Source organism: Debaryomyces fabryi (assembly GCF_001447935.2).
Source record: "Debaryomyces fabryi strain CBS 789 chromosome Unknown contig00012, whole genome shotgun sequence".
NCBI lineage: Eukaryota > Fungi > Ascomycota > Pichiomycetes > Serinales > Debaryomycetaceae > Debaryomyces > Debaryomyces fabryi.
Genome location: NW_015385438.1, coordinates 37,413 through 51,384, shown reverse-complemented (window position 1 = coordinate 51,384; position 13,972 = coordinate 37,413). Strand labels below are relative to the sequence as shown.

Sequence of the window (13,972 nt, the reverse complement as noted above, 5' to 3'; positions counted from 1 at the left end):
CAGCTTTTCTAAGATCTACTGACACGTTCTTCCAATAGCCCAGCTTTTGTCCTTGTTGCTCAAAAACCTGTAATTAGTTATTTATTTATGTTTGCCTAATTAATTCCTCGCAATCTCACAAACAACGATGATCAGAGAGAATTTTTTATTTCTGCCCTTCAATTTTTCAAGTGCACAAATAAATATTTGTTTATTAGCCTTCTATCGATTATACTATAGATCTGGCAGTGTCTATAGCTACTTGTAGATGATACTCTAATATAAATAAGCAATTAGTCAATTTTTCAAATTTAAGCTCTTCTGACCATTAATTTTTATTGTCTACGATCGTGGTAACTCCTCGTGGGTTCCACGTAATATACAGGGGTTCTACAAACCAGATGCCGAAATACGCTACTTATGCCTCTTGACTGTGCAGCTGCATTGGCATTGTGTATGACTGATATTTCAAGTTTCATTACATCCTATACTTCCTGTTCACCTTAATGATGAGCTGGCTACATAGGTTTCTCTAATTGGGATTGTTCCGATGCCTTATTTTCTGTTCCATATTTGCGACTCTTATTTTTTGGCTCGGTAGTTCAGTTCTTCCAACTAATTCCCAATGTATTTATTCTCCGAAGAATAGAATTCCGGCTGAAAAAGTTCGTAGTGTAATACTTTTGATTCTCTCCGGTTTCTAAGAGAAAACAAGAGTTGGTAAGCGCTACATCCTCTGCTAGTTGGTACGTGTGCTGTAGTCGAATTCTTGTGATATAAAACCGGATATACAATGTACAGGCGATCAGAAACACGATACAGAGAAAAAATGGATAATCGTGTGACGGCTTACCGATCTATGTCAAGTAATTAAAAAATAAAATGCAATGAATTCCAGGACTTGAGGTGAAACCAGGCCCTCTATTGACCATATAATTTACGGTAAAATATTAAGCAGCTGGTTTTTCAGAGTTATACACAAATTAGACCCAAGGTCCTTCGATGCTTTATGATCCAATAAGACGAACATCGAAACCTATATGCTCACTATATATAAGAATAATTTCACCGAACTAACAGGAATTGGGTACTCTGGCCGAGTTGGTCTAAGGCGCCAGGGTAAGGTCCTGGTCTCTTCGGAGGCGCGAGTTCGAATCTCGCGGGTATCATTATCCATTACCAGCAATTCCTTTCTTTTTTGCTCTCGGTATAATTAAATACGAAGGTAACCTGAAGGTGAAATAGAATAAAACGTAAGGGAATTTTGAATGTATTACGAAGCTAATGTTATGTATGGGCTGTTTCAATTACATTGAGTAAATTTTAAAACTGAAAAAAATCCTTTTAACGGTATATATTTATCTGCAGAATATTCAAGTATATGCATTAACTGTATAAATACTGAGAAGAAGAATCGACATGTCATAACTAGCATAACATATTTTGCCCAATATCAAATTGGGAATTAGGGCGAATATTTGACTCACATAATAACACAGCATTTGGATTTGTTCTTGGATTCCGCATTGGAAGCGTCGTTTTTGGCTTGGTTGGAACGGGCATTTTTGGCCAGGTTTTTGCTCTTAGAAGTACTTTTTGTAGTATCAGCAACGCCTACATTGTTACTGGCAGCTTCTTCGGCTGTCATGTCATTCTGCTTCTGTAATTCTTTTTGCTGTTTCTTTTCTGCACTAGTAGCAGCGTCTTTTCTCATAATTTGTCTTACAACGTCGATGAATGCCTCGTCAACATTTGTCTTATACATGGCACTAGTTTCATAGAATGGCACATTACCCCAGTCCTGGGACACTTTTATCCCATCGTCTATACTTAATACTCTGTCGTCATTCAAATCACATTTGTTACCAATTAAGACCATTGGCACATTATCAGAATCTTTGATACGCAAAACCTGTTCTCTCAACGCCAATAATTCCTTCAACGAGTTTTCGTCGGTCACAGAGTATACTAGCAAGAATCCCTTACCTGATTTGATGTACAATTCTCTCATGGCTGTGAACTGGGCTACCCCAGCCGTATCCAAAATTTCCAAATCACAGGCCCTACCATCTATTTCAATTTGCTTTCTGTATGAGTCTTCAATAGTTGGATCGTAACTTTCGACATAAACCCCTTGAACAAATTGGACCGTAACTGATGACTTACCGACCCCACCAGCTCCTAAAACGACTACTTTATAATCTATGTCTGTTAGTATAACGCAATTTCTTGTAATATCTATTTTTCACCACACATACCTCTCATGTTTCTATCAATGACCTAATTGTATTATTGCAATATTGTTATATATATATGTATAGGAATTTTCACTGTGATATGTAATGGATTATATATGAAGTATTGTTGTTTTTAAAAAATTATCAAAAGTGTACCGATTTTCCTAACGTGTCACTAAACGAGAAAAAACGAATATAGATTAGGCGATTGCAAACCCCAGACAATAATTACAAGCAACTGAATGCATCAAAATGAAAATTATATAGGCATATATAATGAATCACATATATAATATAAATGCACCACCCACCTGTCTTTCTCTTAGTGCATTAAAGCCACAGGCTTAGAATACTAGAATCCTGGCAACTTTAGAATCATCTACAATTGTAAAATATCTGGCACAGGGCCCAATGGTGTAATTCCGTGAGGATTTATACCTACGTGAGATTTAGTGTAATGGTTTTTGATATGATGGAAGTCGGTAGTTTCGTTGAAGCCAGGAATTTTCCAGTATAATAATCTCAACCAATTGTGAATATTAGGATAATCATATCTGATCATCTTTAAATTACACTTGAAGTGTTGCACATAAACAGAATCAAATCTAACGATTGTGGTGAACAATCTAATATCGGCTTCGGTAATTTTATTGTCTAATAAAAACTCAATTTTGTTAGCACCTTCGTGGTTCTTGGCCAAGATTTGCTCAACTTTATCAAGATGATTAAAAACATTAACTACTTCCTTGTCATAAACCTCCTGTTTTGTAGAGAAACCAGTCTTATAAACACCATTGTTGATATTGTCATAAATCCATGAATTGATTTCATCGATGGCACCTCTCATCTCCTCTGGATACAAATCTATTTCAGCGTACTCAGACGATAATAACGAATTGAACTCGGTATTAAACATTCTCAATATTTCACTCGATTCGTTGTTGACGATGGTTTCCAATTTCTTATCCCATAAGACTGGAACCGTAAATCTGCCCGCGTATTCTGGATCTGCCTTGAAATACAATTGCTTGATTCTTTCGAATCCGTACAAGTGATCTTCAGTACCATTCAGGATATCGCTGTGGGATGTCCTCTTTCCAGCCTCTTCCTTATTAATGAATCTCCATCCATTACTATCCATGTGCCAATGCACAACCGATACAGAAATAATCTGAGTTAAACCTTTCAAAACTCTAGTGATTAATGTTCTGTGGGCCCATGGACATGCCATTGACACATACAAGTGATAACGGTTCAATTCAGGCTTAAATTTAGCATTTTCGGCACTGGAGATGAAATTACGGAATTTCGATGCCTGTCTCTTGTAAGACCCGGAATCATCAGCAAATTTTAAAATCTCAATTGGTTTGCCGTCTTTATTTGTAGCCATTGTGATAAGTTGTATAATTGACTATTTGTTTATTTAATTTGTCTCTATTCCGGCCAAAGATATAGCTATAAATATTAGAAGACGGATTTGCTGTGGGGGGTGAATATTACAATTGCTTCGGTCACATGAGTAATTTTTCCAAATTTTTTAGTAACCCATTATTAATTCTTCTAATTGTGATAGAACTATTGGTAATAAACTCTCTGTGGAGTGGTCTATAAATCCATACGTGCGTCATAGTACAGCTGCAATATGTATTTTGTTTCGAAACTATACTTTTCGTCTAAAATTTAAGTACTTCATATTGAGAGTTCAGTATTGCAGCAATTGCGTACTATATGTATAACGGACTAATGGGCCCAATATTCTTCTAATTCGATTTACTATTGTCTATTTGACTTTCGACTTGTTGTAGATACGTAGAGCCCTGTTATTGTAAATCTTAAGTACAAAATGCCGTAGTCGATTAGTTCTCTGTACTTTTTCTGGGTTATAACATATATAGAGTAGTATTCAATATTGAAGATAATCCGCTCGTTACATTAGTTTTATTCACTATATATATTATTCTTTGTATTATTCTTTGTATGATGGTTTCAAGACTCATCCTATCGTAAGTAATGACGGATATCAATTTGAAAATAAACGTAATTTACTTAGATTTTAACTAAATTCATGTAAAAATTCAAAATTATTTACCTATTACTTTTACATCTATAGAAAAACAAAAAGAAGCATAAACAAGCAAAAATAGATACCAAAAGCTCTAAATACAGAAACTACCTAATAATTTCTTATATATAGGCATATTCTGCTAATCAATGGCTGATAACAGATCATTTTGCAATCGATTATAGAATAATCCACAAAATTACGCTCAGAACGAATAAAAAAAAAAACATAATACACAAATAAAATCCTCACTGTAAGCGGCTCATGTATACACTTTATCAAACATCAACAACCAATAAATAAGCTGAAATAGATCTTTTGATAGTGATAATAGGGTGTAACTTGGTAAAGAGTTAATGTGTAAAGAAGTAGGGTATCTATTAATAATTAAAATTTGAATAAGACGTGAATTAACAATATGTCTCAAACGCAAGACATAAAAGCTAAACAAGGTAAAGAAGAGAGTGGAAGCGAAGGTAAATTGTCGGAGAAGAAGAACAAAGGTGAAGAAGAAAGAGCAGAGGAAGAAAAGGGCGGGAATAGTTATTTAGGAGAAGAAAAATTGGATATTAGCAAGCAAGCAGTGGTTGGTGGACCTGATAATCAACAAACAGCATCGGCTGCGTTATCACAGCAACAACAGCCTCAGAAGGCACCTCCACAAATCTCGTCGTATATGGGGTATTATAATGGAGTGATACCACCATTTTATCAATCATTTCCGTATCCTAATGTTTCGAATGCACCGTATAAGTATTACGGGCCTAAAGTTGGCCAAGCATATAATGCGGCAGCGGTCCAGGAAGGCCAACCAAACCACCAGACAATTCAAACACAGCTCCAGACACAATCGCAATTACCAGCTCAGAATCAGTTACAACCTTCGTCAAAACAACCCCAGATGTCGGTGCAACAAGTACAGGCACTTCAGGACCATCAGCATCAACATTTACAAGCAAATCTACAACAAGGGCAACAAATGCCGCTTACACAACATAATTCTCCTCATGGAATCGGGGTTGAGAATTTCCAAATATCACAGTATCAACCGACGAATACTTTTAAGGTTGGGAGGCCCAAGAAAACCGAAGATAAAATCTCGAAGAATAAATTCAATTCGAAATTCAAGACCAAAAGCATTAATGACAGACCTTATGCGTGCTCATTTCCCGGGTGTGACTGGGCCTTTGCTCGGCAGTCTGATTTAAGAAGACACGCGAAGTCACATTCAGAACCAAGTTATCATTGCCCATATTGGAGAAATGATCCAACATGCCATCGTAACGGCGGGGCATTCAACAGATTGGATGTTCTCAAGAGACATTTAAAGCTAGTCCATTATGTCCAGGATAAACACCAGATAGTTGATGGATCTAGAGAGGATCCTGGATGGTGTAGAGCATGCCAAAGAATGTTTCCAAACTCTAAAACTTTCATAGACCATTGCTTGGAATGTGCCCAACAGTTGGCCCCAGCTGAATGGAAATCAAATGATCCTCTGAAACCTGAACAGAATCAACGTCAGTTAAACAATAATCATAATACCCAAGGTATTCATATATCACACCAATATATTCCCAACAGTACTCAGGGTCATGACAATCAGATTTACCAGATTTCAGATATACCCAAAATTAATAACCAGGATACTAACGGCATTTTGCAGTCACCACCACCAAACACTGCAAGCTCAGGTAATCATGGCAATGAGAATACGCCAAGTGGACAGAATGAAAATAAAGATAATGAGTCGTTCTTTTTAGAGAAAGTACCTAGCAATCCTCATCAGAATTTTAATGTGTTTAATAATGCAGCTCACGCAAATTCAAGCTATTAACGGTAACAATAGTAATTATTATACATATACATTTCAATTATTTAAATAAATTCTTAATATAATATACACTCATTTAAGCCCATTTAACTGATTTCTTGATCAGGTTCTTCGACCCTTGTTTGGTCAAAGAAATCTAAAATAGCACAGTTTGGATGCAAAATATACACAGTTCTAGTATTTCTTGGTAATTCTTCTTGTTGATCGGTAACTGGCAACTGGTCATTATCATCCAAGCTATTTGTGACGCTCATCAATATTCTATCTTTAACTAATCTCTTCAAGACCTTGTAACATAACTTTCTTTCGTTATAATATTCCTGTTCACTTTGAATATCATCTTCTTTTTGGGTCAAGTACCAATTCACTATTTGTTCTGCTGTTAATCCTTCTCCTCCGGTGCTATCATCATCAGAAATTTTCTTTACTAATAAATTCATCATTGCTACATATTTATCATAAGAAATGGCAATAGATTCTTTCTTAGGTCTAGAAGGTTCAGCAAGAGACGTTGATCTATCATCTGTGTGATCTTGAACTTCATCTGGTCTTACTTCATCCTCAGTATTATTAGTATCAGCTGCATTATCAGCATCATCATCCATTTCTATATCATCCATTTCAACTCTGATAATAGATTGTCTCAATAAATCATAGGCTTCAGCGACAAAAGTGGGGGTAATTTCTTCAGTACAATTTGCTCTTGCGATAGCTTCTGACAATCTTATCATAGATTCTAATTGTCTTACCGTGATCCTGTAGGACGATCTACCTAAACCTTGGGCATCATCACTTCTCAATTCTTTATATCTAGTAACTAAGAAGTCTCTTGCTTCTTTTGTCATTTTAGGTTTGAAAGTCTTCGCATATTTAATGTACCTTGATAATTGTTCAGCAGAATAAGGGGGATTAATAACCGCATCACGGAACATGTGTAAATCAACTATATGAGATGCAAGCTGGGTGTCAATTTTCTCATTACAATCATCTAAAATGACGAAGAATAAATCAAATCTTGACATAATAGGTGCAGTCATATTTAAATTAGACCTCAAACCTAATTTACGATTGTATCTACCACCTATTGGATTGGCCGCAGCCAAAATGGAAGTTCTTGCATTCAATGTTGCATGAATCCCTGCTTTTGCAATTGAAATAGTCTGTTGTTCCATCGCTTCGTGAATAGCAACCTGATCAACAATATCCATCTTATCGAATTCATCAATTGCACATATACCGTTATCTGCTAACATCAAGGCACCAGCTTCAATGGTATGTTCTCCACTTTCTTCATCTTTGACCACTGCTGCAGTTAAACCTGCCGCAGAAGATGCCTTACCTGATGTATAAACAGCTCTTGGAGAAAATCCACACACATATTTAAGGAATTGTGATTTGGAAGTAGATGGATCACCTACTATACAAATATTAATATCACCTCTTAAATTAATACCATCAATTGTTTGCTTGTGGACACCTCCAAGTAACTGCAACAAAATACCCTTTTTAACTACCTCATGACCGAAGACAGCTGGACCAATAGATTTGACCAATTTATCATACACATGCTCGTCCTTAACCATTTCTTTTAATTGAGCTACTTCAGAATCGTTCAAAGAGGTCAAAAACAACTCTTGATCGCCTGGACCTTGAAAGTCGATTTCGTTATTATCATAATTATCACTTGCACCTGTGGTCTTATTAACTAAGGAAGAAACATGACACGCATGGAACGCAATTTTATATGTAAGGTCCCTGACACCTAATGCTTTCAATCCACTCACACCGGAATTTAATTCAGAGGATGCTGTTCCTCTATTTTCTTTAATAGATTGTGCTTTGATACCAGGTAAACCCAACTGTGCAACATCTGGAATAACAATTTCAATACCGGTAAATTTACACTTATCACCCGGCTTTGCCCTTTCCACAGTTTCACCTCTCAAGATCACATCTAATGTACGAGGCATGGAACCAGTTGGGATTTCGTTCGAATTCTCTTGAATTCTGACCCTTTGCCAATCAATAAACTGAGATTTAGCAACATTCAAAGTCCAATAGGATTGATTTTCACATGATGGACATGATGTGGGTTCAGTATACTTAAAAATCTGCTCAATCCCTTCAATAATCGCGGCACACATATCACAAGTGAATGAAGCCCTATATAATTCGGGTCTCACTTCTGATGTTCTGGTAACAGTACCCAGTATTGCCATTAATGAACCAATTTTATCAGTACGAATATCACGGATTCTATTCACTGTTGGCAAATTGAAGAAAGAAATTTGGAATACTCTTTCATTGGCATTGGACGCGGCAGTAGACGACGAGCCATCGCTTCCGTTTACACTTTCCTCATGGTGTTCGCCCAACAAGTTAGTGTGTAATAATGCTGGCGCATATTTCTTCAATAACCTTCTTAACCCTTTCAATAAAAACGGCATAAAACGGTAGTATTGTTCCAAGATTGCCGAAGCCAACACTCCGTTCTCTCTTCCAAGCAAGTGCTGATAGTCAATATACAAAGTACTGTACTCGTAAGTCTTCATTGCTTCAATCTGGGCAAGATATATTTTCCCTTGCCACTGGTCATCTCGGTTATCGTTTTCTTCGTCAACAAATGTTTCTATGAATTGTTCAAAACTTTCACGAACTTTTTCACCCGTCACATCAACAACCTTAGGCACCGCAATTTGCTTTCTTCTTGCAGATGCTAATGGAGCATTGTTTTGTGGAGTAGAGGCAGTTTGACTCATGTTGGTTTCACTAAATAATCCTGGATTATTACTCTGGAGTGGAAAATCTCCTGATCTTCCTACCGAAGATGGAGGTTGAGATGAATTAAGTAAATGAGCAGCATCTGATGGAATACGTCCCGGAGACGATACGAAGTTTGCCATAATCTACTTGTCTTCTATTACTTCACTAATGGAGGAATGATTAAATTATGAATATCTTGAATCCTAAAAGAAAACACAATTAGTTAAGAAAGTTATAGATAAAATGTATGGATTGAAAATTAATTCTATGAAAACATGAACGCGTTAAAAATTAATTAAGCTTCCTAATTGGGATAAATTATCAAAAAATGATTTCGATGGCCCTAATACTAGAACATAATAGACTCTTTAATAATTTCATTGTTCTATAATATATGATGTTTCTGAGGATATATGTTAGATGCTTTTCGTCTGCTGGTATCAGAAACACTGGATGTATGTACAAAATAGATCTTTTTCATTGAGAAAGTTTTACATTTCTCATAATGTTGGCCATATATTGACATAAACAGTTCCTCCTAGCTTATTGAACATTAAAGTTGGAAAGATATTACAATGTCAGAGACACGAGAATGCAGATAAGTTATATGTCAGTCAAATTCAAATTGAAGATACTCCAGAACAAGGAAATGAGAATGAGCCCAAAACACTTCAAGTGTGTTCTGGGTTGGTTGACTTTGTTCCGATAGAGCAGATGAAAAATAGAAAAGTTGCAGTTTTGGCAAACTTGAAGGCGTCGAAACAGAGGGGAGTGAAATCAGAAGCCATGTTGTTGGCAGCGGAGAAAACATTCGGCGATGATGCCGAATCGAATGACGTAAAGGTTGAGTTGATCAATCCACCTACAAACGCCAAAATAGGAGAAAAATTATATTTTGAAGGCTTTGTATTAGACGAGTATCCCTCGAAGTTAAAGAGTAAAGCATGGCAGGAGATACAGAAGCATTTGAAAACGACATCTTCGGGACAAGCTGCATATGTGACAGACGAAGGTGGGGAGTGTCTCTTGAAGTCCATTAATGAAGCATCAGACAGTGCTTTCGCAGAAACATTGAGAAATGCAATAATACGTTAAAAATTTATTTCCGTATATTCATATTTAAAGCTCTAATGAGTCTCATATATAATTCATAATTCGGTTTAAGAAGACTTTGTAGTTCTCAAGTAAGGCTTTAAGGTCTTGAAATCACCAAACTTGGCCTTAGCATCCTCATTAGAGACGGTTGGAGGAATAATGACATCTTCACCAACAGACCAGTCAATTGGGGTAGCAATACCCTTCTTGTCAGCTAATTGTAAAGCATCAATGACTCTCAAAACCTCAGAAGAGTTTCTACCGGTTGAAGCTGGGTATGTCATGATCAATCTGACCTTCTTAGCTGGATCAATAATAAACACAGATCTGACAGTTGGAACCATACCCTTACCGATGTTTTGGAAATCAGACTCAGAACACATGTCATACAAGAATGCGACCTTCCTGTCAGCATCGGCAATGATTGGGTAAGAAAACTTAGCACCACCGGAAGTGACATCTTCAATATCCTTGATCCATGCCTTGTGGCTTTCTACACCTTCTGTAGATAAACCAATCAACTTAACATCTCTTTTGTTGAATTCCGGGGCAAGTCTAGCGAAAGCTCCTAATTCAGTGGTACAGACCGGAGTAAAGTCAGCTGGATGAGAGAACAAAACAATCCATTCATTACCGATGTACTCATGGAAATCAATTTTACCTTCAGTAGTCTCGGCTGTGAAGTTTGGTGCCTCAGATCCAATTCTTATTCTTGGTTGCTCTTCAGCCTTGAAGGTAGAATAGAATTGAGTACGGCCCAATTGAATACTTGGTCTAGCATATTGGCTAACTGCATTTCTTGTACTTGGAATTGAGTTTCTCAAAGAAATTGAGCGTAATAATTGTCTACTGAACATCTTTCCTTAGTATTTAGCTTATCAATTGATCAAATATAGAAGACAAATGCCGGTACTAATACTTTTTTCACTATTTATAACGGAAGCAATTATTACAACTCACGTGATCAAACATTATAGAAGGAATCATAAACATTAAAATACTATTTACATACAGCAAAACTAATAATAAATAGAAACATAAGCGCAGCTAGTAGAAAATACAAAAGGGATTCTTGAGGCCATTCCGGCTTTAAATTGTAAGTCATAAGCATTAATTGTAGAGTTAGTTTTCAGGGATCATGTTTGCATCGAACCAACCTAAGAAATCATCGTCCTGATAATTATCATTATTTATCCAGCCATCAGATTGTTTTTGGAAAAAGTCGTCCATTTGGTCAGCAACACCATTAAATCCTGGTTGAGTTCCACTGACGTATTGGAAGTTTGATTGATTTGGAGTGCCCATAGAATGGACCTCACCTAAAGGATCACCAGGAGAAAAAAGCATGGGCTGGCCCCGAGCCATTTGCTCTATTTGTGGATGGTATTGATTTCTGGAAGCGGTTGAAAGAGGATTTGACTTATTTATTGAGTCATTTGAAAATGGAGTTGATAACGAGTTTGCTGCGTTTTCTTGGTTTGCATTTCTTGAACCGACATCTCTCATACTGCCAGTTGCTTCAAGCATAGCTAATGGGATACCGTTGATTTCCAATGGTTTATCCAAGCCATTTGCATTAGCATTCAGCTTAGCTTGAGTCAATGCGTGGTCAGTTGGCACCAAGGTAGTCACTGTTGTACCATTAGGGGTGGTGGTTGTAATTGTTTTGAAGTCGTCCTTGGTAATTTGATTATAGAATGGCAAAGGAATAGGCTTTCTTTGGTTTGAAAACACCGTATCTTCATTAGATTCTTGCTTAATCTTCTTATCTTGGGGTGGGTTTGATTTATCGGCGACAGTTCTTCTTCTTGCTTCATGTATACACCACACTAAATCATAAAACAATGAAGCAGTTAAATGTGATCTCATTCTAGTAATTATACTCCCACCAATTTCATTATTCTCGGATAAGAAAATTTCAGGATAAGTATATAAAACAATATTCAAATTTTCTAGCACTTTTGCAGTTCTAGAAATATCGTTTTGTAATTCTTTCCACGAAGATAACGTGTTTCTGAATAATCTATGCACCGTAACAATCAGCTGTCTGGAACTATCCACATATTTATCGATCAAATAACGAGATAAATGTAATTTAAACAACATTAGAACAGAATACGTTATGGCCTGTCTGACATAAATAGGAAATTCAATTAGTAATATAGTATTACTACTAATCATTTGTGATGTAAGGGTAATAATTCTCGTTGCTGAATGATATGCTGCACTAACATACTTAACTTGATCCTCAATTGGGGTACCTGGTAAAAATGCAAAACAGCAGATCATTAACTTAATATATAAATAGTATATTTCAATAGATGAACCATTTTCAATTGGTAATTTGAATTTTAATCTCTCCAATTCTCTATCCAATGTGTTTAAAGAACCTGCACGATTCAGAGGTTCCAAAAGACCATCTGGCCGTGTAACTGAAATTCCCATAACATTGACCAACTTGCATTGGAAAATAGATAATGAAATTAGACAACGGAAATTTGTAGGTAAACTTTGATCAACTCTTGCGTTCTCCAATAAATAATCAGTCGTGTTGATCAGCGGTGGTAATCCCAATACAGAAGACCAGAATTGTTCACAGAAAAATACAGCTAACCAGGTTCTCGTTCTCCAAAGTTCAGCATCAGGGCCCAAACTGGCTTGCGTTCTGCTGAATTCTTGAATGAATTCACCACCTCTATGTAAACCTAATTGTAGTGATAAATTCTTAGCCAACCCAATAAATCTATAAGAGCAATCATCCAAAACTTTTTCATTTGGTAAGGGCCATATGGAAAGTATAACAAGTGCCTGTATAACATGCGTTGATCTAGGTGTATGTGTCCAGCAAGTTTCAATTGCTAAGTGTTTGATTAATGACGCTAATGACATGTATAACGTTGGTTCTGGCTCGGACAAAGCTGCTGTTAAAATAACGGACCAGAATAAAAGCTTTGACTTATGATATAATTCTGTGGCTGAATTCGAAGTAATGATAGGTAAAAATGGCAAATGTTTAGTAATGAATCTATCATGAAGTTCATTTGCTTTATTCAAAGGGACAGAAACATCTCCTAGAACGAACTCATGAACAGTTTCAAATTCTTCATCATCCTTTACTAATTTTCCTGAATTCTCATACTTCTTTTCAACAGTGGGTGAATTATCAGTTGATGCTTCGTGTAAAATATGTCCCAAGGAGGCTGAAGTAGGAATTGCATCATTGAGAATTTGATTGCCTTGTAAATGATTGGATGGTGACAAGTTAGCACTGGTATTTACATGAGGAAAACTTGAAGCAAATGAAGGTGAATTATCAGATTGGAATTGTGATGGGGTGTTTCCACTTGAGAAATCCGAAACGGTTCCAACGGATCTTTGAATTGGGGTTGTATTATACATTTGATTTTGGGTTATGCTACCAAAGACTGGTTGCAGCTGCTGTTGTGTGAAATTCATGTTATGTTGGTTCAATGCTTGAGTTAAAAGGGACTCGTTCTTGGTTAACATTTCAATTTTTGCTTTTAATTCATCAACATCACTCTTCAATGACTGAATCTGTGAGCCTTTCTTGGGCCTGAATTGTGGATCTATCTCACACTTCAATCCCATTTTATCGCATCGGTGACATGGATTTGGGTAGTTTTCAGATGCATTACACTTAATCTTGTGCTGGCGGCAGAATGTACAAGATGTAACTGGCCTATGTCCTGTTTGCTTCGACCCTTTGTCTCCTGATTGTCCCGATATAGAAGCTTCACTCAAACTCAGCGATTTCTGCTTCTTAACCACAGTAGCATTGTTAGAGGGAAGCGATCTTCTTTTGTTTCCTCCACTATTTGTAGAACTCACAGGCGATCCTCCAGCAACCCCTGCGGATGGTTTAGGAAGTATTGATTTTATTCTAGACTTCTCCATTTGAAAGATAACTTTTACAACTAACTTTCCTACCGGAAATTCTTAAATATTGCTTGAAATATTGTTATCAAAAAGATCAAACCAAAG

At 36.6% G+C, this 13,972-nt stretch overlaps 7 protein-coding genes across 7 annotated transcripts; 2 read left to right on the top strand and 5 right to left on the bottom strand.

The window, feature by feature from the left end:
* Positions 1–1,462: 1,462 nt before the first annotated feature.
* RSR1 (Ras family GTPase) lies at positions 1,463–1,990 on the bottom strand (the record flags this gene model as incomplete). The annotated part of the gene is made up of 1 exon (XM_015609829.1): positions 1,463–1,990. One exon carries the CDS (start codon positions 1,988–1,990, stop codon positions 1,463–1,465), a length of 528 nt encoding a protein of 175 aa, XP_015469327.1.
* Positions 1,991–2,595: 605 nt separating this feature from the next.
* On the bottom strand, positions 2,596–3,606 carry ECM4 (omega-class glutathione transferase; the record flags this gene model as incomplete). The annotated part of the gene is made up of 1 exon (XM_015609828.1): positions 2,596–3,606. The coding sequence occupies one exon, from the start codon at positions 3,604–3,606 to the stop codon at positions 2,596–2,598; it is 1,011 nt and encodes a 336-aa protein (XP_015469326.1).
* Positions 3,607–4,696: 1,090 nt separating this feature from the next.
* AC631_00997 (uncharacterized protein) lies at positions 4,697–6,115 on the top strand (the record flags this gene model as incomplete). The annotated part of the gene is made up of 1 exon (XM_015609827.1): positions 4,697–6,115. The coding sequence occupies one exon, from the start codon at positions 4,697–4,699 to the stop codon at positions 6,113–6,115; it is 1,419 nt and encodes a 472-aa protein (XP_015469325.1).
* Positions 6,116–6,198: 83 nt separating this feature from the next.
* On the bottom strand, positions 6,199–9,015 carry MCM6 (MCM DNA helicase complex subunit; the record flags this gene model as incomplete). The annotated part of the gene is made up of 1 exon (XM_015609826.1): positions 6,199–9,015. The coding sequence occupies one exon, from the start codon at positions 9,013–9,015 to the stop codon at positions 6,199–6,201; it is 2,817 nt and encodes a 938-aa protein (XP_015469324.1).
* A 574-nt stretch (positions 9,016–9,589) lies between these two features.
* On the top strand, positions 9,590–9,970 carry AC631_00995 (uncharacterized protein; the record flags this gene model as incomplete). Its single annotated transcript, XM_015609825.1, has 1 exon — positions 9,590–9,970. The coding sequence occupies one exon, from the start codon at positions 9,590–9,592 to the stop codon at positions 9,968–9,970; it is 381 nt and encodes a 126-aa protein (XP_015469323.1).
* A 65-nt stretch (positions 9,971–10,035) lies between these two features.
* Positions 10,036–10,827, bottom strand: AC631_00994 (peroxiredoxin; the record flags this gene model as incomplete). The annotated part of the gene is made up of 1 exon (XM_015609824.1): positions 10,036–10,827. The coding sequence occupies one exon, from the start codon at positions 10,825–10,827 to the stop codon at positions 10,036–10,038; it is 792 nt and encodes a 263-aa protein (XP_015469322.1).
* A 265-nt stretch (positions 10,828–11,092) lies between these two features.
* SEF1 (Sef1p) lies at positions 11,093–13,885 on the bottom strand (the record flags this gene model as incomplete). Its single annotated transcript, XM_015609823.1, has 1 exon — positions 11,093–13,885. One exon carries the CDS (start codon positions 13,883–13,885, stop codon positions 11,093–11,095), a length of 2,793 nt encoding a protein of 930 aa, XP_015469321.1.
* Positions 13,886–13,972: the final 87 nt, after the last annotated feature.